This window comes from Neoarius graeffei, chromosome 5 (assembly GCF_027579695.1).
Source record: "Neoarius graeffei isolate fNeoGra1 chromosome 5, fNeoGra1.pri, whole genome shotgun sequence".
Lineage (NCBI taxonomy): Eukaryota > Metazoa > Chordata > Actinopteri > Siluriformes > Ariidae > Neoarius > Neoarius graeffei.
Window position 1 is genome coordinate 40,178,464 of NC_083573.1, and position 25,194 is coordinate 40,203,657.

Here is a 25,194-nt window from a genome sequence, read left to right on the forward strand (position 1 = left end):
TATTGTAAAAATGATATAAGGGGTTCAAAATCGCATAGTTACAAATATAATAGTAACTTCATATGATAATATTAACCACTGGTTATTTCAGAGAGGAAAAAAATGGGGACACTATTGCTTCCATTCGGGACAATACAACACAGAATTCGGGACCACTGGGGGACACAAAGAAAAAAAGTTAATTTCGAGCCCTGGGGTAGGGGTTGTTGTCTACCGACCGCTAGTATTCTCGTACAGCGAGTGTCACCAAGCCGGCGAGTCTGGGAAAGAGCCTACCGCAAATTGTTCTTTTTGTAACGACATTGTAATTTTTTTGGTATCTTTTTTTCTTTTGCGACAATGACAGACCAGTTTACGGCATTTGTGCCGTGCTTACAAACCACGGCGCGAATCTTGTGTTCTTTTCGTTTTACCGTTGTGCTCTTTAAACACGCTTTCGATATCAACGGTTTTGAAAAGGAGAATTTCGCGGTATGTCCGCGTCACGGAGGGACATCGTTCAGAGGGAGGACGGTGAGACCGACAATGTCAAAAACATTGACAAGGAAAACGGCATCAAAAATCCATGGAATTGGCGATGGCTGGAGTTTAAAGCCGGTAGTGAATCTCTCCATGAGCACATACGGAAGATAAAAGAACCGGGGAAAGCTTACCGCATCTTGTGCCATCAGGATGTGAAGTACGGTTCTGGTGGAAGAACACGTTTGGTTGACCATGTTAAAGGAAAAAACATGCGGAATTGGTGAAATTGAAGCTGTTGAACTATAGATTACCAGGTAGACCATCTTGTTCACATTTATTATTTATGTAGCTTTAACTTATGTTATTGTTCATAATGTTCATTGTTATCATGAATCTGTAATGAAAGAGAGACCAAAAGAGCAAGGAAAAGCCATATAGAAAGTCAGAAAGAAAAGAGTAGGCTTTCTAAGCTGAAGAAACTGCTAACAAAGAAAAGGAAATAAATATAAATATTGACTTGTAAATAGTTGTATATAGTTTTTGACTAGAATCTGTCTAACATGAACAAGAAAGACATTTTGGTATTGAATCAGTTCAAAAACAAGAACATTAGTGACTATTATTTAATAGTCAGTCTAGAATTTCCCCCCGGAAAAGACATTATGGGACCCAATGAATTGATACAAATTGACACAAGAATATGAGTGAATTTACAATATGAGGTATGTTATTGATGTATTTTCATTCTTCAAGTGAACCCTTATCAGTTAAAAGGTAAATCAGTTCAAATTGTATTATTTCAACATAATAATAACAGTTCAGATTAAATGGCATGGTTGAGAAAATATTTGCTTTCAGGAGATGCTTCATATCTATCAATATACACAACATCTGTTCAGCTTCTGGGGCCCTGCGGCCCCCCAGACCCCCTGCTAAAATTGTTTCCTTGGATTTTGTCATTTCTATTTCACAGTCCTGATAAATACACTGGCAAATTTATGGTTATTTTTGCTTTCTCATTCATTAATTCATATATAAAATTAGCGTGAGTGTATGAGAGAGAGGATATTACACGGTTGCGTGAAGATATGACGTTTACCTTCGAGTGGTGAAAATATTCACGAGTAAGCGAAGTGAATGAGTGAAAATATATTTCAACGTAAGGTAAACTTCGTATCTTCGTGCCACTATGTAACGTTCTTCATATTATATGGACATATCCACAAACAAAAATACGCAAGTTAATCAAAAGAATTTTAATTTTGAACCGGTTCACTGTTTTAACAATGTGCGTCCAGTCAGCAGGAAAACACGGAGAGTGACGTCATCGGAGTGAAACATCAGGAATTATTATACGTACAGGACACTTTTTTTTCCTCCCATGGAATAAAAACGTATTCTATTTCCTTCTAGCAGGTTTCATTCATTTGTTTTGATAGCATGCAATATTGTTAGCATATTGCTTATCCTACATGTATTACGCCACTCGACCCAATGGAGAATGAGCGTGCGATATTGTTACAATATTGCACGTTGTCAAGACAACACAATGTCACACGTCGGCAATGGAAAACTTCTGCGTGAGCGAACAACAGTGACAATTTGTAAACAAACACAAAGGAAAATGCAAGTTTTTCAACATGAGAAGATAAACCTCATCTATTCAAGCCAACGTGTGATGGTCTTATTATATAGACACATTCACAAACAAAAAGTGCCCACATTTATCAAAACAATTCACTGATTTCTACTGTACGTGATGGACATATTGAGATTTATGTCATGGTTTTGGTTCTGTATGTCCCGGATGTAGCTCATATGAAAAATAGGAGTGGCGTATTTCCCAGTAAACCACTCGTGTCCATATTTTTTGTGTGTGTGTGTGTACAGTGGTGCTTAAAAGTTTGTGAACCCTTTAGAATTTTCTATATTTCTGCATAAATATGACCTAAAACAACATCGGATTTTCACACAAGTCCTAAAAGTAGATAAAGAGAACCCAGTTAAACAAATGAGACAAAAATATTATACTTGGTCATTTATTACCTCCGCCAAGGAGGTTATGTTTTCGGTAGCATTGGTTTGTTTGTTTGTCTGTTAGCAACATTACGGAAAAAGTAATGAACGGATTGCTGTGTAATTTTTTCCAGAGGTGTGACTGGTCACAAGTAACAATCCATTAAATTTTGGCGGTGATCCGGATCACCTTCTGGATCCCGGAATTTTTTTAAAGGATTCTTGGCGGAGGTCTGCACTCTCCGAGTGCTTTTCTAGTTTGAGGAAAATTATCCAATATTACATATCTGTGAGTGGCAAAAGTATGTGAACCTTTGCTTTCAGTATCTGGTGTGACCCCCTTGTGCAGCAATAACTGCAGCTAAACATTTCCGGTAACTGTTGATCAGTCCTGCACACCGGCTTGGAGGAATTTTAACCCATTCCTCCGTACAGAACAGCTTCAACTCTTGGACGTTGGTGGGTTTCCTCACATGAACTGCTCGCTTCAGGTCCTTCCACAACATTTCAATTGGATTAAGGTCAGGACTTTGACTTGGCCATTCCAAAACATTCACTTTATTCTTCTTTAACCATTCTTTGGTAGAACAACTTGTGTGCTTAGGGTCATTGTCTTGCTGCATGACCCACCTTCTCTTGAGATTCAGTCCTGACATTTTCCTTTAGAATTCACTGGTATAATTCAGAATTCATTGTTCCATCAATGATGGCAAGCCGTCCTGGCCCAGATACAGCAAAACAGGCCCAAACCATGATACTACCACCATCATGTTTCACAGATGGCATAAGGTTCTTATGCTGGAATGCAGTGTTTTCCTTTCTCCAAACATAACACTTATTTAAAACAAAAAGTTCTATTTTGGTCTCATCCGTCCACAAAACAAAACATTTTTCCAATAGTCTTCTGGCTTGTCCACGTGATCTTTATGAGCAGCAATGTTCTTTCTGGAGAGCAGTGGCTTTCTCCTTGCAACCCTGCCATGCATACCATTGTTGTTCAGTGTTCTCCTGATGGTGGACTCATGAACATTAACATTAGCCAATGTGAGAGAGGCCTTCAGTTGCTTAGAAGTTACCCTGGGGTCCTTTGTGACCTTGCCGACTATTACACGCCTTGCTCTTGGAGTGATCTTCGTTGGTCGACCACTTCTGGGGAGGGTAACAATGGTCTTGAATTTCCTCCATTTATACACAATCTGTCTGACTGTGGATTGGTGGAGTCCAAACTCTTTAGAGATGGTTTTATAACCTTTTCCAGCCTGATGAGCATCAACAACGCTTTTTCTGAGGCCCTCAAAAATCTCCTTTGTTTGTGCCATGATACACTTCCACAAACGTGTTGTGAAGATCAGACTTTGATAGATCCCTGTTCTTTAAATAAAACAGGGTGCCCACTCACACCTGATTGTCATCCCATTGATTGAAAACACCTGACTCTAATTTCACCTTCAATGAACTGCTAATCCTAGAGGTTCACATACTTTTGCCACTCACAGATATGTAATATTGGATCATTTTCCTCAATAAATAAATGATCAAGTATAATATTTTTGTCTCATTTGTTTAACTGGGTTCTCTTTATCTACTTTTAGGACTTGTGTGAAAATCTGATGATGTTTTAGGTCATATTTATGCAGAAATATAGAAAATTCTGAAGGGTTCACAAACTTTCAAGCATCACTGTATATTAAAAAGCTCCAACCAAATAGGTAGGCTTTATTTAAAATTACATGCTTTTTTTTTTTTTTTTGGCTTGTAGTTAGCTCTATTTTGGCACACTGTATAAATGGGTTACATATTTGTACATAGTTGTAAATCTACATTTGAACCACTTTGGAAGTGGGAAGTTGGCACTTGGAATTATGCCATTTTCGACCTCTGCATTCAAGCTCCTCAAACAAAGTCAGCCTCCATATTTATCTTTTGTGAGAAACAAGCTAGCCAGCTAACTGTGATGAGTAATGTATATTTCCTCCTCAAAATAGTCATCTGTGTCATCAATATTATGGATTTAACAAGGTAAAATGTTTGTATGTTAATTCATTTAAAGCAAACACATGTATATGGATATGCGCGCTACTTTGTTTACTGTTGAGATGGTGCACAGCCACTGAGAGGAACCCAGAGTTAAGGAAACCATCATAAGTTCCCGAGTAGGAATTCTGAGTTGAGAAGGTGTTTTCTTTGGTTCTTCCTGGTCGGAGGTCAGGAATGACGAGTTCTGACCTCTCGTTTAACACAGCATTAACATCACATGGTTAATAGCTGGCTGCTTAGCAATAAACTCATGGTTAGGTGAAATCTGTGGCAGGTTATACAAGCAACCAAGATCCTCTGCAACCAACTGGAGGGATAGCACCATAGAGGAAAACAGGGCAAAGAAATAAATAGTGGGGTCGGTGTCAAACAATTACACCTTATTTGACACCAATTATACCAATGATGCTCACTGCAAAACCTGGGGAATCCATCCAGGCTTTGCACCAAACAGTGGGACTCGGCACATGTTCAATCCATATTTGTTTATACATTTATTCACCGGCGGCACGGTGGTGTAGTGGTTAGCGCTGTCGCCTCACAGCAAGAAGGTCCTGGGTTCGAGCCCCGGGGCCGGCGAGGGCCTTTCTGTGCGGAGTTTGCATGTTCTCCCCGTGTCCGCGTGGGTTTCCTCCGGGTGCTCCGGTTTCCCCCACAGTCCAAAGACATGCAGGTTAGGTTAACTGGTGACTCTAAATTGACCGTAGGTGTGAATATGAGTGTGAATGGTTGTCTGTGTCTATGTGTCAGCCCTGTGATGACCTGGCGACTTGTCCAGGGTGTACCCCGCCTTTCGCCCATAGTCAGCTGGGATAGGCTCCAGCTTGCCTGCAACCCTGTAGAAGGATAAAGCGGCTAGAGATAATGAGATGAGACATTTATTCACCTTTTCTATGGTATGACCGAATCAAAACAATGGTCTCTGAATCCAGCTTTTCTCTGATAGTGTATGGGCATTGTTACTTCATTGGGATTTTGCAGTGGGGGTAAGGACCATCATTACATTACAGGCATTTATCAGACACTCATACCCAGAGCAGCCCAGGGAGCATTTTGTGGGGGGTGGCGTGCTCAAGAGCACTTCAGCCATTCCTGCTGGTCCAGGGAATCAAGCCAGCAACCTTTTGGTCTCAAAGCTGCTTCTCTAACCATTAGGCCATGGCTTCCCGTCACTCATGAATTTGCAGGCTTGTGCATGCAAGATGGATATTCCTTCCTGTGTATGACGAATCCTGTATGTAGCTTACCTGAAAAGCCATATACAGTTTTGCTATCGAGAAAGACATTAAAGAATTGCCTTGGTCTATGAAAAATTCTTTAGGGATCTCTATGACTCTAGAGAAGACGAATACTTCTAGGAATAGTTTCATGGACGTTCTACAGATGTGTACTTGTGGTATCAAGTAGTGGTCCGACCAGGTCAATTCCAGTGAACTGGAAGAGCACTTTGAGAAAATTTAGTGGCAAAAGTAGAGCTGATGGTAGTGCTGCCGGTAGGTGGCTCATCTCTGGCTTAAGTTCCACACCATCACGAGACAGACAATGGAATCAGTCCAAGATCTGCCTCCTCCCATGTGGCTACTGAAGTTGTGGGTGGATCAAGTGAATAATGGGCTTATTCTTTGACTCTTGCCAGCACCAAGAGTATTACGGGAGGCCATCCCAGATGAAGAAATATTGTCAGATCAAGACCTATTATTAGTTCCTGAGGCTGTCTACACCTTTGGAGTGAGCCTTTTCTCCCGTGTTATCTTCTGTCATGCATTTGCAATATTGAGTATTGAATGGGGCATGCTATGTGATCCTTCTGCTGTCTTGTCAAAACCTGAGAAGTTTTGACCTGTTAGAAAGTTTCCATTATTCCCATAAGATCAAACTACACTCGAGTGGTGTCTTGTGTCTGTGGGCATGGGTTCATTCTGGGGACGGTCTGGAGAGGCTTGCAGCTTTAACCAAAAAATATGCTCTCAGTATTAATAGTCCTCAGAAGTATGCATTTTGGGGGAGAATTTTATCCTAGCTATACCCCAATTTCTTGCCAATTGCCACCTACGGTATTAGTACTTCCAATGATCTTTCTGGGGGCGGGGAGCAGTGCCTTCTGTTGCATTTGTCTTACCTCAGAAGTGAAAAGTCAGATCGCAGAATGATGTCAACCTCTGTACATTCAAGCTCCACAGTGCAAAACAACCATGTTCATTTTTGTTAGCCGTAAGCTAGCAAGCTAACTGTGATGAACGATGTATATATTTTCCTCCTCAAAACAGCAAACTATATGTTCACTGTTATAGATTTAACAAGCAAACATGCTTCCATTTTGACTGATCTAAAGCAAAATTGTATATACAGCATCGCTAATTTAAAGGTAAGAATTGCTACTTTGCTTAGTGATGATGCTATGTGCAGCCACGTTGATTTGACGTCACTTGTTGAACTTGGTTTCTTTGGGATTTTACTGGTCAGAGGGCAGAAACTAGAAGGTAAGATTTCTAGTTGAACGCAACATTCCAAGTGTTGTTTTCACATCACTGAGCACATAGCTCATGATGCTCTGTGGCCTCAACCATAAGGCACTCTTCTGACCCTGAAACAGCTAACTGTGTTAATTCATACTGGAATATCCAGTAAGTAAGTCACCGGTTACAAATCATGCAGATGCAGGTCAAGAGCTTCAATTACTGTTCACATCAAACATCAGAATGGGGGGAAATGTGATCTCAGTGTCTTTGAGTTACATGTCGATCCTGAGACACCAGTGGTGCTGACCTCTCCTCCTCTGCAGACCCACCTGAGCCGTCCTGATGCCCTACGTCTGGCTGGAGTCTAATCACATCGCTCCTGTGGAGGACGGCCCCATATGGACAGTTGAAAGATGCACTTGGACGATGGCTCTGGACACTTAGTTTTGCTATGATGGCTGAAGACTACAACTGCCATGATAACATTACGACTACAGTGGTCATGAACAGTTTTGCACTCAAGTCTCCATCAATGAACAGATGATAACTTCAACAAAATAGACTTCATGCTAAAACTAAAATGAATTTCCTGGTTACACAATTGAACTTTGTGACAATTAGAAGCAAGTTATTTATAATCATGCTATCTGTTATCACCCAGATGAGGATGGGTTCCCTTTTGGGTCTGGTTCCTCAAAATGTTTCTTCCTCCTGTCGTCTGAGGAAGTTTTTCCTTGCCACCATCGCCACAGGTTTGCTCATCAGGGATAAATCAATTTATTAGGGATAAAATTTGCTCATAGGTTTAAAGTCTTTATTTTTCTGTAAAGCTGCTTTGCGACAATGTCTGTTGTTAAAAGTGCTACACAAATAAACTGACTTGACTTAACCAAGGCATGGTTGTTGGTACCAGACGGGTACAGAATGGCTTCTCAAAAAACATAACCACAGCAACAATCTAGTTGATTTTTTGGTGCCATACTGTGTTAGGTTATTTATTAGTAAGTATTCTTATATTACAGGAAAAAGCTTTTTAAAACGGGTGGCACGGTGGTGTAGTGGTCAGTGCTGTCGCCTCACAGCAAGAAGGTCCGGGTTCGAGCCCCGTGGCCGGCGAGGGCCTTTCTGTGTGGAGTTTGCATGTTCTCCCCGTGTCCGCGTGGGTTTCCTCCGGGTGCTCCGGTTTCCCCCACAGTCCAAAGACATGCAGGTTAGGTTAACTGGTGACTCTAAATTGACCGTAGGAGTGAATGTGAGTGTGAATGGTTGTCTGTGTCTATGTGTCAGCCCTGTGATGACCTGGCGACTTGTCCAGGGTGTACCCCGCCTTTCGCCCGTGGTCAGCTGGGATAGGTCCAGCTTGCCTGCGACCCTGTAGAACAGGATAAAGTGGCTAGAGATAATGAGATGAGATGAGACGAGATGAGCTTTTTAAAACCGTCAATATAAATGTTTTAAATTTAGTCTGGTGTCAATCCCATAACAGAACTCAAATGGTAATGGTTTGGTAGTTTACTCAAACTTTAATTCACCAATGTTGGAGTAGTGATATGACAGTTAAAATGAAAGCTTTGCAAATGACCTTTTCTACATCGTGCCACAAAACACGCAAGGGTCTGGTTATTCCATCTTTGTTAGTTTCATTTTATTTATACTGTATTTAGTCTCAGTAGTGAAAAAGTTCATTCAAAGGAGCATTAAATCCATAGAAACACAGGGCTTTTTGGATTAATAAGAGTAGGATAGGAAAGGGCAGGATTAATGCGATGGCAAGTTGAGTATATTTATATGTGTATACATACACACAGAACATCTCAAGAGGACCCTGAATCACCCACCCACCCACACACACATATAACACACAGTGTTTGTTTCTCACTTGTTTCAAGTAAGAGAACAATCCTGCAAATTAGGGTAGATACAATTAAATTAGTCAGCACATTTATCGCAAAGGTTTCACTAGAATTTAATTTTTTTTAAAAATTAACTTGTCTGGTTGGGACTGACATTATCAGGCCAAAAAAGTACAGATCATTAAATTTTTCATTTATCGATCTGCATAGTATTACTTCAAAAGTAATTAGTTGTTGAAATAAATGTAAAAAAAAAAAAAATAGGCACGTTTGCACAATTTTGTGCATTGGACTATATTCTCATGTTTATATGAGTTATATTAGATGGACAAACGATTCAAACTATTATTAATAACGTACATACATATATATTTTATAAAGTTACTAGGCAATACCCTAATGATATTTTTCAAGTGAATTTTTAAAAATAATTTTTACGCTGAATCACTGTAAATTTATTAATACAGATACGTTTAGTTTCAGTACATTAACCCTAATTTGCAGATGTGTGCTTCATTAGTTAAGGAAACACTATTATTGCTGTGTACATTATGGCTACTGCACTGCAGTCAATAACAGAGGTTGTTTTGCTGCAATGCTGTTGGGAAATTTATTTCCCGACAGAAACCGTAGCTCTCTGTTTATTGTTGTTAATTTCATATTGTTCTATTTTAACATGAAAGTGCATTAATATTCAAACATAATTTACAGTGACTATACAGTATATTTGTTTCATACAATAATATTGTATATTATATAGAATCAGAGGGTATACAAGTTAATACACAATTGGCATCTATAAAAAAAATGGTAGCCAAATATTTAGAAAACAGAAAAAAAAAATTCAGTGCCCATTAAACTGTCATACAGAAAAATTGTGCCATTATTCTCATGTTTTTGTGACTTGGCATACAATATAAAAACTCCAAAACAAAGTAGTAATGCATTTAAAAAAATAGAGTCATAAAGTAACATCAGTCTGGTAACGTCAGTACCAATCTGTTTTCTGTCTCCAGTAAATACACCACTGAACAGGTTGAAGGGGAAATTGTGTCTTATACAACTCAAATATTTTAACTTTCATTTTGTTCTTTCTTCTTAAATCTCAGTGGTCCTGACGTTCCACAGTGGTTTTGCACATCTGGCATTCCGATGTCTTTTAAATTAGTCTCTCATTAAAGTGTCCATCCATATTAAAACTAAATATTTGCCTATATAATATTTTTAATACTATACATACAAATTAGCGTGAGTACAGGTTTCTTGAATGGACAGGGTTGCGGTGTGATTGACTACCCGTATAGCCTGTCAGCATGCTGGGAGAGTACTGTACTTTCACACGACCACAATGGGATTGGACAGACATGGCGCCACACAGACAGACAGATCCAGGAGGAGACAGATGCAAAAAAGAAAAAAAAAAGACAAGAATAAAAGCAAACGTCAGTACACAATGAATGAATCAACAATCAAGTTGCAAACTGTATAAAAGGAAATTATACTTGTTGGGCTTTATTTTCATGTCAGTGAAAGAGTACTTTACTCATTAACACCCGAATGTTTCTATTTTGATTGTCCACAAGCCAATCTGCATTTGTGCTCTGTCGTTATTTTCATGGTCATAAATGAAGGGAACAGGGGAAGCAATGCAACATTCAAAATCCGCCAGTGCAGTGCTTTTAAAAAAAAAAAAAATGATTTTAGTCCTCTGAGGGCCTGTCTTAACAGAATAAACAGGCTAAACCACTTCACCCAATTAAATAAATACAACAGACCTGCATTATGAACTCTGATATCTATAACAAACAATTAAGTCCTACCTACTCAATAGCAAACATTTTAGATTTAGCCAGCCGTAAAAACACCCCCCCCCCCCCCCCCCCCGTCCATCCTACTGCACTTTTTAAGTGACATGAAAACCTCCTAGAAAACTACGCAAATTCATTTGAATAAAATAACATTACAGTATTAAAATAATCAATTGAATTTCGTCATAGTCAGCAACATTAGTTTAAGACACCAATATCAGTTAATTTTGCAGAGTTGTGCTGTACTTTCACTTTCTCACATGACCTTCAAATAATGCAATGTGTTTTGTCACGTTCCCAAGAGATGATCCCAAAACCATCTAATATCCCTATGTATGGAATGGATACATAAATAAAACTGTAATACCCGTAATTAGTGAAGTTTTTTACTGTTGGAGATTTTTTTTTTCATAAACCTACAAGGCCTGTATTGTATTCTGGTGTACTCTGTATCCTTCTGTCTATAACCTAATTTTTAATACTGACATTCTGGACATTTTATATTCTACATTTTGATCATGGCATTAGCCTGATTTTAGCCTGTTGCAATTCCAAATAAAAACATGCACATTTGTATCCAAGTCTCCAAGACCTTCCACTACCACTATATCAACATAAAATCTAGTGACAGCAAAGTCAGAAAACACATTTGATGTAAGTTCAGTCACCCGGCTGGTTCTTCCCATAACTAAAATTTATAAGAAATTTGTAACTGAATTCTCCACTAATGGTCACAAAGATACACAGAATATATGACACCATGATTTCATGCCATGATCAGGAAAATAGGGTCCATAATGCCTTATTGGAAATCAGGGCTAAATCATAATAAAATTCATTAATTTCAATTATACAGTACCAGTCAAAAGTTTGGACACACCTAACTAATTCATAGGTTTTTCTGCATTTTGACTATTTTCTACATTTCTACATGATGTCTGAAGACATCAAAAGTATGAAATAACATATGAAACATATATGGAATTATGTGGTAAACAAAAAATGTTCCATCCATCCAGGTACTACAGTGACGGAGACGCTCTGACGGCTTCAGCCATCAAAGTTTCTAGGGAACATTACACTAGTGGTGTCCCGTTGCCTTCTACTGGATTATTATAGAGGTTTTTTCCTCTCAACCATTCACACTCACATTCACACCTATGGACAATTTAGAGCCACCAATTAGCCTAACCTGCATGTCTTTGGACTGTGTCGGAACCCCACGCAGACACGGGGAGAACATGCAAACTCCACACAGAAAGGGCCCCATTGACCGCTGGGCTCAAACCCAGAACCTTCTTGTTGTGAGGCGACAGTGCTAACCACTACACCACCGTGCCGCCACCAAAAAATGTTAAGAAAACAAAATACGTTTCATATTTTAGATTCTGGCAGCACATTGGTGTAGTGGTTAGCGCTGTCGCCTCACAGCAAGAAGGTCCAGGTTCGAGCCCTGTGGCCAGCGAGGGCCTTTCTGTGTGGAGTTTGCATGTTCTCCTCGTGTCCGTGTGGGTTTCCTCCGGGTGCTCCAGTTTCCCCCACAGTCCAAAGACATGCAGGTTAGGTTAACTGGTGACTCTAAATTGACCGTAGGTGTGAATGTGAGTGTGAATGGTTGTCTGTGTCTATGTGTCAGCCCTGTGATGACCTGGCAACTTGTCCAGGGTGTACCCCGCCTTTCGCCCGTAGTCAGCTGGGATAGGCTCCAGCTTGCCTGCGACCCTGTAGAACAGGATAAAGCGGCTAGAGATAATGAGATGAGATGAGATTTTAGATTCTTCAAAGTAGCCACCGTTTACTTTGATGACAGCTTTACACACTATTGGCATTATCTTAACCAGCTTCATGAGGTAGTTACCTGCAATGCTTTTCACTTAACAGGTATGCCTTGTCAAAAATTAATTAGTGCAATTTCTTGCTTTCTTCTTTGAGACCATCAAACAGTAAATAGTAAATAATAAAAATACAGTTGTGGCAGCAGGAGCATGATCAAACACCAGTTGTGGGTGGCAATAGTCTGGTAGAACCGACAGGTAACGTGATGAGTTTCACCTGTGTATGATTATTAGCATTTTACTTATGTGTGTCTTGTGTCTTCTTTCAGAGAAGCCAGTAACCAGAGAGAGAGAGAGAGAGAGTGGAGCAATTCAGCACTGTGTGTTCATGTGTGTGTAGAGCAGAGTGAAGTCACTGAAAAGTGAAATTAAAGAAAAATAAAAACACACCTTGTAAAGCCTGTCTCCCATTTCTTCATTTCCCATGAGCCTCAAAAATTGTTACACTGGTGCTGAAACCCGGGAATCGAGGAAGAAATGCCATCATGGAAGCCACGTCAATCACAGAGAGCCTCCAGACCCTCATCACCAGACACAACATCAGGCCCTCATTGCACTGTGCCCAGGCAGTGGACTGGCAGGTGATCCGGAGCCTGGTCTATGTAACAAGTATTCTAGCAGTTACTCCCACAGATGCTGCAGCCAAACCCCACGTTCAGCTGCGCCGAATGGGTCCACAGGACGACCTGGAAGCCTTTGCAGAATTGTTTTAAGGGTTTCGCTGAAGTGTGCTTGTGGCCAACCTGGGAAAGCCTAGATCACAGCTCAATAGCTCCCAGCCACCAACTCACTAGACTATCCAGAGCTAAAGCAAGCTATTCTGCAGTGGGTTGGCCACAGCCTGGAACAACATCACTAGCACTTCTGTGCACTGGCATACAGTGAGTTCAGCTACCCGTTTGCCTTCGGCCAACAGCCCCCAGACGCCTGCCTATGGTGGCTGCTAACAGAAGAGTGTGACGCCGATGACATCATCAACTGAGTGGTACTGGAGCAGTTCATCATTTAGCTGCTGGAGGGAACTTTATCCTGGATCCAGTGCCACAGCGCAGCATCACTGAAGGAGGTAGTCCAGTTGGCGAAAGACCATCTGGCTGCGTTTGCTGGAGCAGGTGCTCCTGTCCCTTCTCTCTCTCTTTCTTTCCCATCTCGCCCCTCCCCTACACCTGCGACGTGGAAACTGGGGACAATTCCACCCAAAGCCTACTCCCCAAACCTGCATCCATCCCCATTTTCCTTCACCCCCTTGTGCCTTCATGCCTATGTTGCCACTAACCTCCCCCTTCTCCATAGGTGGAACCATCTGTGCTCACCAAGGCCAGGACAAAGCCTGTGCAAGTCTGTAGGCTCGACGGGGAAGGCAGACATTTCTGGAATCAGCACCCCTGTAAGGAAGTGGGGATTCTGATACCTGCATACCTGACACGCCTTGGGCCTCCCCCAATCGAGCAGGAGCATACTGAGTGGCAGTGAGTATTCTAGTGGATACACATCAGGCCTTGGTGGACTCGGGATGTGGAAGACCACAGTTTTATCAAAACCTGATTCAATTCAAGAATGCACAATTGGTGAAGGTGAGGTGTGTACACATGGATGTTCACAAGTATCCGCTAGTGCATGTCACTATCAAATTTAGGGGAAAAAAGCATAGTGTGGAGGTGGTGGTTAGTCCTTGCCTCACTCATCCACTAACTGTGTTGACAAATTGACTAGGGTTTAAAATATTAGCAAAGCATCTATTTGTGGATGGGTCTTGTGGTAGTGAAACTCAGGGGGATTCCACTGCAGCATTATCTGGGGAGGAGGTCCCAGGGCTGTCTGTGTCAGCTCCACATCATGGGGACATGGAGAGTGGGGAGGGCTCCGCTCCTACACTCTCCACAGGTAATTCTCTTTGGGATTCCCTGTTGGAGTGGTTGTAAGACAACTCTCAGGCATACTTTTGACTAAGTGAGAGTAATCAAAGTTCAAAACCTCCAGCCTAATGTTGCACTCTCCTACCTGTATTTTTTTTTAATTAAAGATAGGTTATATCAAGTGATGCAGGACACTCAAACAGGAGAGGAAACAACCCAGTTGTTGGTTCCAAAGAGTCGCAGGGAAATTTATTCCATGCAGCTCATCATAATGCCATGGCAGGGCATTTAGTTCAGGATAAAACATTAAACTGACTCATGGCCTTCTTCTATTGGGCAGGTATTCGCAATGATGTTCACAGGTGGTGCGTGACATGTCATGAATGTCAGCTGGCAAATCCACTGGCCACCCCAAAAGCACCATTGCACCCTTTACCATTGATCGATATCCTCATCAAAAGAATTAGTATGGGTCTTGTCAGGCCATTAGATCCATCTGCACGAGGATATCACTTTGTATTAGTCTTGGTGGATTATGCAATGCAATACCTGGAAGCAGTGCCTCTATGCAACATTTCTGCATGGAGTGGTGTGGAAGCACTCTTCCACATGATCTCCCAAGTTGGCTTTCCATAAGAGATCTTAACTGATCAAAGCATAATGTTCATATCATGCACACTCTGCAAAATGTGTAAATTACCAGGGATTAAATAGATTTTTGTACCAGTGTTTACTATCCGGCAACATGGTGGTGTAGTGGTTAGCACTGTTGCCTCACAGCAAGAAGGTCCTGGGTTCGAGCCCAGTGGCTGACAAGGGCCTTTCTGTGTGGAGTTTGCATGTTCTCCCCATGTCCGTGTGGGTTTCCTCCAGGTGCTCCGGTTTCCCCCACAATCCAAAGGCATGCAGCTTAGGTTAATTGCTGACTCTAAAGTGAATGTGAGTGTGAATGATTGTGTGTCTCTATGTGTCAGCCCTCCGATGACCTGGCGACTTGTCCAGGGTGTACCCCACCTCTCGCCCATAGTCAGCTGGAATAGGATCCAGCTTGCCCGCAACCCTGTAGGACAGGATAAGCGGCTACAGATAATGGATGGATGGATGGATGGATGGATGTTTGCTATCCACAAGCAGACAGGCTGGTTAAATGATTTAATCAAATGAGTTGCAAGTTTGATCACGATGACGCCAGAAATTGAGACAGGTGGTTGGAACCCCTTTTATTTGAAGTACGACAGGTCCCGCAAGCCTCTAAGGGGTTCTCTCCATCTGAATTATTGTATGGTTGCAAGCCTCATGGCACCTTGGACGTCATTAACGAAAATTAGGAGGAGGGACCTTCTAGTAGTAAAAATGAAATTCAGTACATTCTTGACCTGAGAGGACAACTCCACATGCTGAGTCACCTAACCTTGGATAATTTGCTCTGTGCACAAGAACAACAACCCCCGCTGTATAATAGGGGAGCTTGGCTAAGTGAATTTGCACCAGGAGATAAAGTGCTCATTTTACTACCCACGTTGAGCTCTAAATTACTCACAAAGTGAAAATGACCCTTTGAGGTCACACGGCGAGTCGACAAATCAACTATGAGGTCAGGTGAAAGGATAGAGGTGATGCACTTCAAATGTACCACCTCAATCTCCTGAATCCATGGAGAGAGGAGTTACCTGTGGCTCTGGCAACAGTGGTTCTCAAAAGGGAGGAGCTGGGACCAAAAGTAAGTCTAAAAAGTGCAGCCCAATTCATTACATTACATGGCATTTAGCAGATGCTCTTATCCAGAGTGACGTACAATGAGTGCAAAAGTCAGGTACACAAAGTGCTGAATTTCTAGACAAGACAGTTTTAGTGCCAACTGAATCAGTGACTTAGTGTAATATTCTGTTGAAGTATCAATATTCAAACAGTTAAAAAAAACAAACCAACCACATAAAGTACAACTAAATTGAGAACTCAAACAGCTAACACCAGGCTAGACAGTGCACAGCCTGGGTTGGTCTAGATTGAAATGCAGTTACAAAGTGGACAGGGAAGCAGGGGAAAGGTGCAGCCTAAAGAGGTGAGTCTTCAGTCTGCACTTGAAGGTGGTCAGGGAATCAGCAGTTCTGACTTCAATGGGAAGTTCATTCAGGACAGACAGCAGTCTTGAGCAGGAGTGGAGAGGAGAAGGGGCCAGGCAACCAATAGAAGTAGAGCATAGGGATCTGCCTGGCATGTAGGGGCAGATCAGACTCTGGAGGTATGCTGGCCCTAACCCCTTGACAGCCTGGTAAGCTAGCACCAATGTTTTAAATTCGATACAAGCTGCTATAGGTAGCCAGTGCAGGTTGGCAAGCAGAGGGGTGACATGGGAAGAATTCACCCCAGTTCCCTGTGAAGACTACCTCTTGCCATCCTAGAGAGCCCAGGCTGCCAAGTTGCTGGAGTTGTCACACAATGATTGGAGCAGCCTGGTGGTTTTGGTCCCCTTTAGAAAAGTTAATGCAGTATCTAAATTTGACACATGTCCGTTGCCTCACATTAACAAACTATTCAATCAGTTAGACACGGCCTGCTTTTATTCAACACTGAATATGACTAGGGGATATTGGCATATTCTCTTGAACCCATTATCCCATGAAAAAAAATGGGCTTTTCCACTCTGTTCTGTTTACACCAATTTGTTACCCTTCTGTTTGGGTTGTTTGGGGCCCCAGTGGCATTTCAATATCTCATGCACAGAATCCTCTGCCCACACAGTGCATATGCTGCTACCTATTTAGATAACATTATCATTTACATTAATGACTGGCAGCGGCATTTACGACATGCGAGGGCTGTCGTGAGATCCTTGAGATGTCCAAGACTCACAGCAAACCCAACGAAGTGTGCAATTGAGAAGGTGGAAGTATGGTATCTGGGCTTCTGCTTGGGTCATGGGAAGGTGCATCCCCAAATTAATAAGCCTGCAGTGATTGTGGCCTGCCCTAGATGCAAGACCAAAAATGGGGGTGAGGCAGTTCCTGAAGCTGGCTGGCTAATATAAAAGGTTTGTACCTAATTTTTCAGATGTCACCAGCCCGCTGACTGACTTCACTAAAAAAGGGGTGCCAGATCCAGTCCAGTGGAAAGAGCCATGTGAACAGGCTTTTGCCCAGGTTAAAGTGGTTTTGTGTGGGGGCCCACTGTTACAGTCTCCTGACTTTTGTCTCCCTTTTGTCTTGCTGATACATTGGACAGAGGGCCGGGGGCCATTTTGTCCCAGGTGGTGGAGGGGGAGGAGCATGGCAAGCTCTTGAAATATAGGCACAGCATAATACAGGAGTGTCTGGCCATCAAAGGGGCACCCTTTCATCCTCTGTTCTGACCATGCCCCACTCCAGTGGCTCCACCGCATGAAGGATGCCAACAGGCAGATCACTCATTGATATCTGACTCTTCAGCCCTTTAAGTTCAAGATGGTCCACAGGCCAATAGCACAGATGATGGTAACGGATTATTTCTCCTGCCGGGGGTGTCAGTTGCAAGCCAGATGGCTCCCCGGCCTGATTTGGGAGGTAAGGGTATGTGAAAGTGGGGGTGTGATTGAGCATCAACTGTGGGCTGACACTCAGGTAGAACTGGCAGGTGATACATTATGATTTTCACTTGTGTGTGATTACTGGCATTTTACACAGTGTTTGTTGTTGTCTGTTAAAGAGTTGTATTATTTTCTATTTTTTATTTTGGGTAATCAAAATGAGATTTTTTTTATATTTTAATCTCTTTTTAATCCAATACAGTATGTTTGATTCACAGTATTTGTACACATGGAGGTCCTATTTACTTTTAAACATGTGTTAATTAGAAAAAGTCATAATTTATGGGTCAATATCAATATACTGCAGGGCAATTCCATGTAAATGTCAACCTCACCATGCAAAAATAAAGCAACATGTAATACATCAAAACCACTCCCAGAGATATCACCTAGGCCTGTATTTTACAGATGTGAATAAGTTGAACCAATTTGTAACCAACCTAATATGTCACTGTCAGTCTTTCTTTCTTATAATGCAAACCCCAAGCTAAAATCAACTTTGATCATGTACAATTCTATATTATTGCCACAAGCCACAGAAATGTATGCTAAAATCCACAAAACAGCAAAATAATAGCCATCCTAAATATTATTTAAGAACTTTGATAGTTTTAGCTGATATTTAGAGAGTTTTTCAAAGGGTTATGGTGGTTAAATTGCTGATTCTCTAAACATATGCCATGTCTATTTCAGACGCGTCACATCCATAACGGAATTTCGTCACATCCATAACGCTGACTTTTCCTTCCGAAACTCTGCATGAAATACAAAATATTTTAAACAAAGATTTTTTAATATTCACCTTGGACCCCTCTATCAAATGGATCTCTCCATTTCGACATTAGGTTTACAATTTCACAGAGTTTGATAAAAATGTACAGTCACCCAAGAAAAGTGATACTTTTTCTGTCACATCCATAACGCATCTTTTATTGGCATTTTCTGGCATGCCCTAGATGTACTTGGGAATTGTTCTTGTTCTATCACTTCTCCAGTATGGTACAGCCTTAAAATATGCAACACCTGTTTAAATACTGGGAGACAATAAAACATGCACTGGGTCATTTGTTGCCATTTTGAGTTCAAGTGTCACGTCCATAACGCTGGAATTGCTCTGTAACGTGTCTTTGGTGGTTTAAATTTCATACAAACATTATGAAATTATGACTTTTTCAAGTGTTATAATGAATGGATGCATTATAATGAATGTACAGGAATATTATAATTCACTTTAAAATACATCTTGGGCATTTTATACCATTTTCTTTGATGTGGCAATGGGGATTTTGACATGTCCAAGATGCTGCCTGGTAAACTTGAATGACTCTTAAGTGTTTCAATAACACAGCCTTCTGAAAATATAGATATTTCTTAAAGTTTTAAAGAAGTGTGATAATAATTTAGGCATTTTGATCATTCATTTTCATATTTTCATACAAATATCAAGCTATTTAAACATCTACAAGAATTGCTGTAAATGAAATTTTATATCATAAGGGATGTTTCACAATCATGGTTGTCTTTTTGAATAACACCAACTAACTCCTGCAACTAGGTCCAGTATATATACAGTGGGGCAAAAAAGTATTTAGTCAGCCACCAATTGTGCAAGTTCTCCCACTTAAAAAGATGAGAGAGGCCTGTAATTTTCATCATAGGTACACTTCAACTATGAGAGACAGAATGGGGGGAAAGAATCCAGGAAATCACATTGTAGGATTTTTAATGAATTAATTGGTAAATTCCTCGGTAAAATAAGTATTTGGTCACCTACAAACAAGCAAGATTTCTGGCTCTCACAGACCTGTAACAACTTCCTTAAGAGGCTCCTCTGTCCTCCACTCGTTACCTGTATTAATGGCACCTGTTTGAACTCGTTATCAGTATAAAAGACACCTGTCCACAACTTCAAACAGTCACACTCCAAACTCCACTATGGCCAAGACCAAAGAGCTGTCAAAGGACACCAGAAACAAAATTGTAGACCTGCACCAGGCTGGGAAGACTGAATCTGCAATAGGTAAGCAGCTTGGTGTGAAGAAATCAACTGTGGGAGCAATTATTAGAAAATGGAAGACATACAAGACCACTGATAATCTCCCTCGATCTGGGGCTCCACGCAAGATCTCACCCCGTGGGGTCAAAATGATCACAAGAATGGTGAGCAAAAATCCCAGAACCACACGGGGGGACCTAGTGAATGACCTGCAGAGAGCTGGGACCAAAGTAACAAAGGCTACCATCAGTAACGCACTACGCCACCAGGGACTCAAATCCTGCAGTGCCAGACGTGTCCCCCTGCTTAAGCCAGTACATGTCCAGGCCCGTCTGAAGCTTGCTAGAAAGCATTTGGTTGATCCAGAAGAGGATTGGGAGAATGTCATATGGTCAGACAAAACCAAAATAGAACTTTTTGGTAAAAACTCAACTTGTCGTGTTTGGAGGGGAAAGAATGCTGAGTTGCATCCAAAGAACACCATACCTACTGTGAAGCATGAGGGTGGAAACATCATGCTTTGGGGCTGTTTTTCTGCAAAGGGACCAGGACGACTGATCCGTGTAAAGGAAAGAATGAATGGGGCCATGTATCCTGAGATTTTGAGTGAAAACCTCCTTCCATCAGCAAGGGCATTGAAGATGAATTGTGGCTGGGTCTTTCAGCATGACAATGATCCCAAACACACCGCCCGGGCAACGAAGGAGTGGCTTGGTAAGAAGCATTTCAAGGTCCTGGAGTGGCCTGGCCAGTCTCCAGATCTCAACCCCATAGAAAATCTTTGGAGGGAGTTGAAAGTCCGTGTTGCCCAGCGACAGCCCCAAAACATCACTGCTCTAGAGGAGATCTGCATGGAGGAATGGGCCAAAATACCAGCAACAGTGTGTGAAAACCTTGTGAAGACTTACAGAAAACGTTTGACCTCTGTCATTGCCAACAAAGGGTATATAACAAAGTATCGAGATGAACTTTTGTTATTGACCAAATACTTATTTTCCACCATAATTTGCAAATAAATTCTTTAAAAATCAGACAATGTGATTTCCTGGATTCTTTCCCCCCATTCTGTCTCTCATAGTTGAAGTATACCTATGATGAAAATTACAGGCCTCTCTCATCTTTTTAAGTGGGAGAACTTGCACAATTGGTGACTGACTAAATACTTTTTTGCCCCACTGTATGCTGGAGTTTTGTGTACCTTATTTTACAGGGACACACCAGCCCTACCTACAGCAGTTATGTCTCTTATAAGTTCTGATAAATATGTTTGTAAGAGTCAAGTACAGGCTCAGTTTTGACCTTGTGGTCATTTCATTTAATTCTACTTTAATTATTACACTTAGAGTTTACTGGTTAAATTCAGAATTGTATTTTCTAGCACTAACTAGGTTTTACTTTGGGATGTATACTTTCATTCAGAATAGAAAGTGGAAGTTACATTTTTTGGTAAACTATAAGTGCCTCCATTCTTTATCCATCAATTTTCTTCTTCATAAAACGCTCATCATAAATGAGATTATAAATTATTTTTTTCAGAAAATGTCTCTTTTGAAGCAGAATACTCTGTTGTTGCACAGTTAAAAAAAAAACAGAACTTGAAACAAACATGAGACAGATTTGCAGCAGAGCTTCACATGTGGTTGAAATGTGTATCTGTCCTCAAAATTCACCACTTCAGTTGTTATTACAGTTACCACCATGGAGAAACATTGCTGCACAGTACTTGAAAATTTGTACTTAAAATGACATACATTTCAACAGCTTTTCTACTCTGTATCTCTCACTCTTGTGGACTATAAGAAAGTGAGTCAATTTTAGAAATACACTATTGCTGGCTTTCAGTCACGTGACTTTTCTTAGCGGTTTTACCAGAAGTGAAATAGCTGGTGGTCTAAACGGCTGCCGTAGTGCAAACAACTAGAGATAACTTATCAGAGTATGCTCGTAATCTAGAAGCCACTGCTCGCTTTAGATATATTCAGAAGATTGCTATGTGCAATGGAATTGACCCCTACAGTCTGGCAAAGAAAGATTTGTCATATGATCTCGAAAACTACCCTTCAGTCGAGTTCCCCGACATCTCGAACTATCTGGTGTTGCAGACATCCTTCTACACCGCAAGACAGATGAAAGCGTGGAAGAGTATGGAGGCTTACAACTTTTTTGTATGTGGCTGGGTAAAGGACCTCAGTATCAAGTCGCTGCCGAATGAATCCTGTATTGTTTTTGCCTGTGTAAGTATGTTTTTCTTAAGCTTTTCATTCACGTCTTTACAACGACGCGCTGCAAGCTGAAGTGTAAACAAACAACAGTTCACTTAATTCTCACTTGTGTTTGCTTTTATCTCTCAGGTAAATCATTCACAAAGATCATCAGAAACCCCTTTAAAGACCTGGATCTTACAGTGGTGTTTGAAGGTTTGTGGACTCTTTAGAATGTTCTATATTTCTGCATAAATATGACCTAAAACATCAACAGATTTTCACACAAGTCCTAAAAGTAGATAAAGAGAACCCAGTTAAACAAATGAGACAAAAATATTATACTTGGTCATTTATTTATTGAGGAAAATGATCCAATATTACATCTCTGTGAGTGGCAAAAGTATATGAACCTCTAGGATTAGCAGTTAATTTGAAGGTGAAATTAGAGTCAGGTGTTTTCAATCAATGGGATGACAATCAGGTGTGAGGGGGCACCCTGTTTTATTTAAAGAACAGGGATCTATCAAAGTCTGATCTTCACAACACATGTTTGTGGAAGTGTATCATGGCATGAACAAAGGAGATTTCTGAGGACCTCAGAAAAAGCATTGTTGATGCTCATCAAGCTGGAAAAGGTTACAAAACCATCTCTAAAGAGTTTGGACTCCACCAATCCACAGTCAGACAGATTGTATATAAGTGGAGGAAATTCAAGACCATTGTTACCCTCCCCAGGAGTGGTCCACCAACAAAGATCACTCCAAGAGCAAGGCATGTAATAGTCGGCGAGGTCACAAAGGACCCCAGGGTAACTTCTAAGCAACTGAAGGCCTCTCTCACATTGGCTAATGTTAATGTTCATGAGTCCACCATCAGGAGAACACTGAACAACAATGGTGTACATGGCAGGGTTGCAAGGAGAAAGCCACTGCTCTCCAAAAAGAACATTGCTGCTCATCTGCAGTTTGCTAAAGATCATGTGGACAAGCCAGAAGGCTATTGGAAAAATGTTTTGTGGACGGATGAGACCAAAATAGAACTTTTTGGTTTAAATGAGAAGCGTTATGTTTGGAGAAAGGAAAACACTGCATTCCAGCATAAGAACCTTATCCCATCTGTGAAACATGGTGGTGGTAGTATCATGGTTTGGGCCTGTTTTGCTGCACCTGGGCCAGGACGGCTTGCCATCATTGATGGAACAATGAATTCTGAATTATACCAGTGAATTCTAAAGGAAAATGTCAGGACATCTGTCCATGAACTGAATCTCAAGAGAAGGTGGGTCATGCAGCATAACAACGACCCTAAGCACACAAGTCGTTCTACCAAAGAATGGTTAAAGAAGAATACAGTTAATGTTTTGGAATGGCCAAGTCAAAGTTCTGACCTTAATCCAATCGAAATGTTGTGGAAGGACCTGAAGTGAGCAGTTCATGTGAGGAAATCCACCAACATCCCAGAGTTGAAGCTGTTCTGTACGGAGGAATGGGCTAAAATTCCTCCAAGCCGGTGTGCAGGACTGATCAACAGTTACTGATAATGTTTAGTTGCAGTTATTGCTGCACAAGGGGGTCACACCAGATACTGAAAGCAAAGGTTCACATACTTTTGCCACTCACAGATATGTAATATTGGATCATTTTCCTCAATAAATAAATGACCAAGTGTAATATTTTTGTCTCATTTGTTTAACTGGGTTCTCTTTATCTACTTTTAGGACTTGTGTGAAAATCTGATGATGTTTTAGGTCATATTTATGCAGAAATATAAAAATTCTAAAGGGTTCACAAACTTTCAAGCACCACTGTAGTTAAACAAGATGGAGACGTGATCACGGTGCATTGTAACTGTAGGGCTGGGCAAGAATTTTGTCACAACCTTCATGCATATGGACTTTGTGAGGAGTAAATAAAGAAACAGCTGGGGAATTTAGCACTTCGTGACTAAAAAAAGTACCGTAAAATAACGACACATAGCAAGAAAAGTCCTTGGAAAACACTAACGACAGCTGAGAGGGAGATACACACCTTTCACGACATGATCATTGCAAACTTGAGCATGTTTCAACTCGGCTCCCTTCGATTTCAGTGAGAGGTTCAAAAGCCACCTTTCTCGACGTCTTTTTGTGAAATCCTGTGCTCGTTCACCCTTTTTTATTAGTTCACGGGGAACCCTGAAGGAACTTTTCAGTTTCATAGTTTGATCGTTTCAACCAACCTAAAACAATGCAAGCGTAAGGTATTTTTCATGCGAACTATTGCCGCTTTTCCACTACAAACGCGGCTGAGTCGGGCTGAGCCGTGCCGTGCTGAGTCGAGCTGAGTGGGGCTGTTGGAGTTGCATTTCGACTACAACCGCGCTGAACCATGCTGGCTGGAAGTGGGTGGACACATTGGGTGGAGTTAGCGAAAGTGGGTGGACGTCAGGTGATGTCGTTAAGCAGCGCAATCAGTGATCTTTTAAGCGGTAGTCTCACGACCCGAATAGTAAACAATAAACATGGAGGACATGGAGTCGTTAGTGTTGCTGGTCTTGGTGCTGTGGCTTGTTGTCACCGACAACGTCAACAGATACTGGCAAGAGCGTATAGATGAGGTGAGGCGCATAAGGCTTCATAATTCTCGTAATTCGTAATTCTTCTCCTTCCGGGTTTACGGTGTTTACAGATCCCAGCGTGCTCGCGGGGCGTGTGAGGACACTCCTCCTCACCAATCAGTGCACAGGGGAGTGTCTGCTCACGCCCCCAGCCTCACTTGGCTCGCTTTGGCTCGCTTCAGCCCCACTCCAAAACGGTGCGAGTTTTAGGGGCTAAGCAGGGCTGAAGCGAGCTGAGTCGTGCTGGTTTTTGGTAGTCGAAGCGCGAGCCGTGTCGGGCTGAAGTGAGCTGAAGCGAGCTGAAGTGAGCTGAAAAAGGGTAGTGGAAAAGGGCCAAATGTAACTTCTCCATACAAACACTTTGTCAACTGAGCTTTGGTAGACCACCAGCTAAAGTTTTGAATAACTAATGAGGTAGATGTGACATCACGTGAAACCCAGCAATATGCTGTCTTCTCACCACAAGTAACATTATATGACCTGTAGCTCTGAAATTCTGCACAGTTAATTT

The 25,194-nt window shown here is 41.4% G+C and overlaps 1 protein-coding gene across 3 annotated transcripts in view; it reads right to left on the reverse strand.

The window, feature by feature from the left end:
- Window positions 1-9,542: 9,542 nt before the first annotated feature.
- ttyh1 (tweety family member 1) overlaps window positions 9,543-25,194 on the reverse strand; it is a 75,121-nt gene continuing 59,469 nt past the window's right edge. The window contains exon 15 of one of the 3 annotated variants that reach the window (XM_060920518.1): window positions 9,543-10,154. In XM_060920518.1, the coding sequence (XP_060776501.1) occupies window positions 10,071-10,154 (84 nt within the window). In that variant the 3' untranslated portion in view covers window positions 9,543-10,070. Of the gene's footprint in view, window positions 10,160-25,194 lie in introns of all 3 variants that reach the window. The other 2 variants (XM_060920519.1, XM_060920520.1) reach the window with 2 other exon arrangements.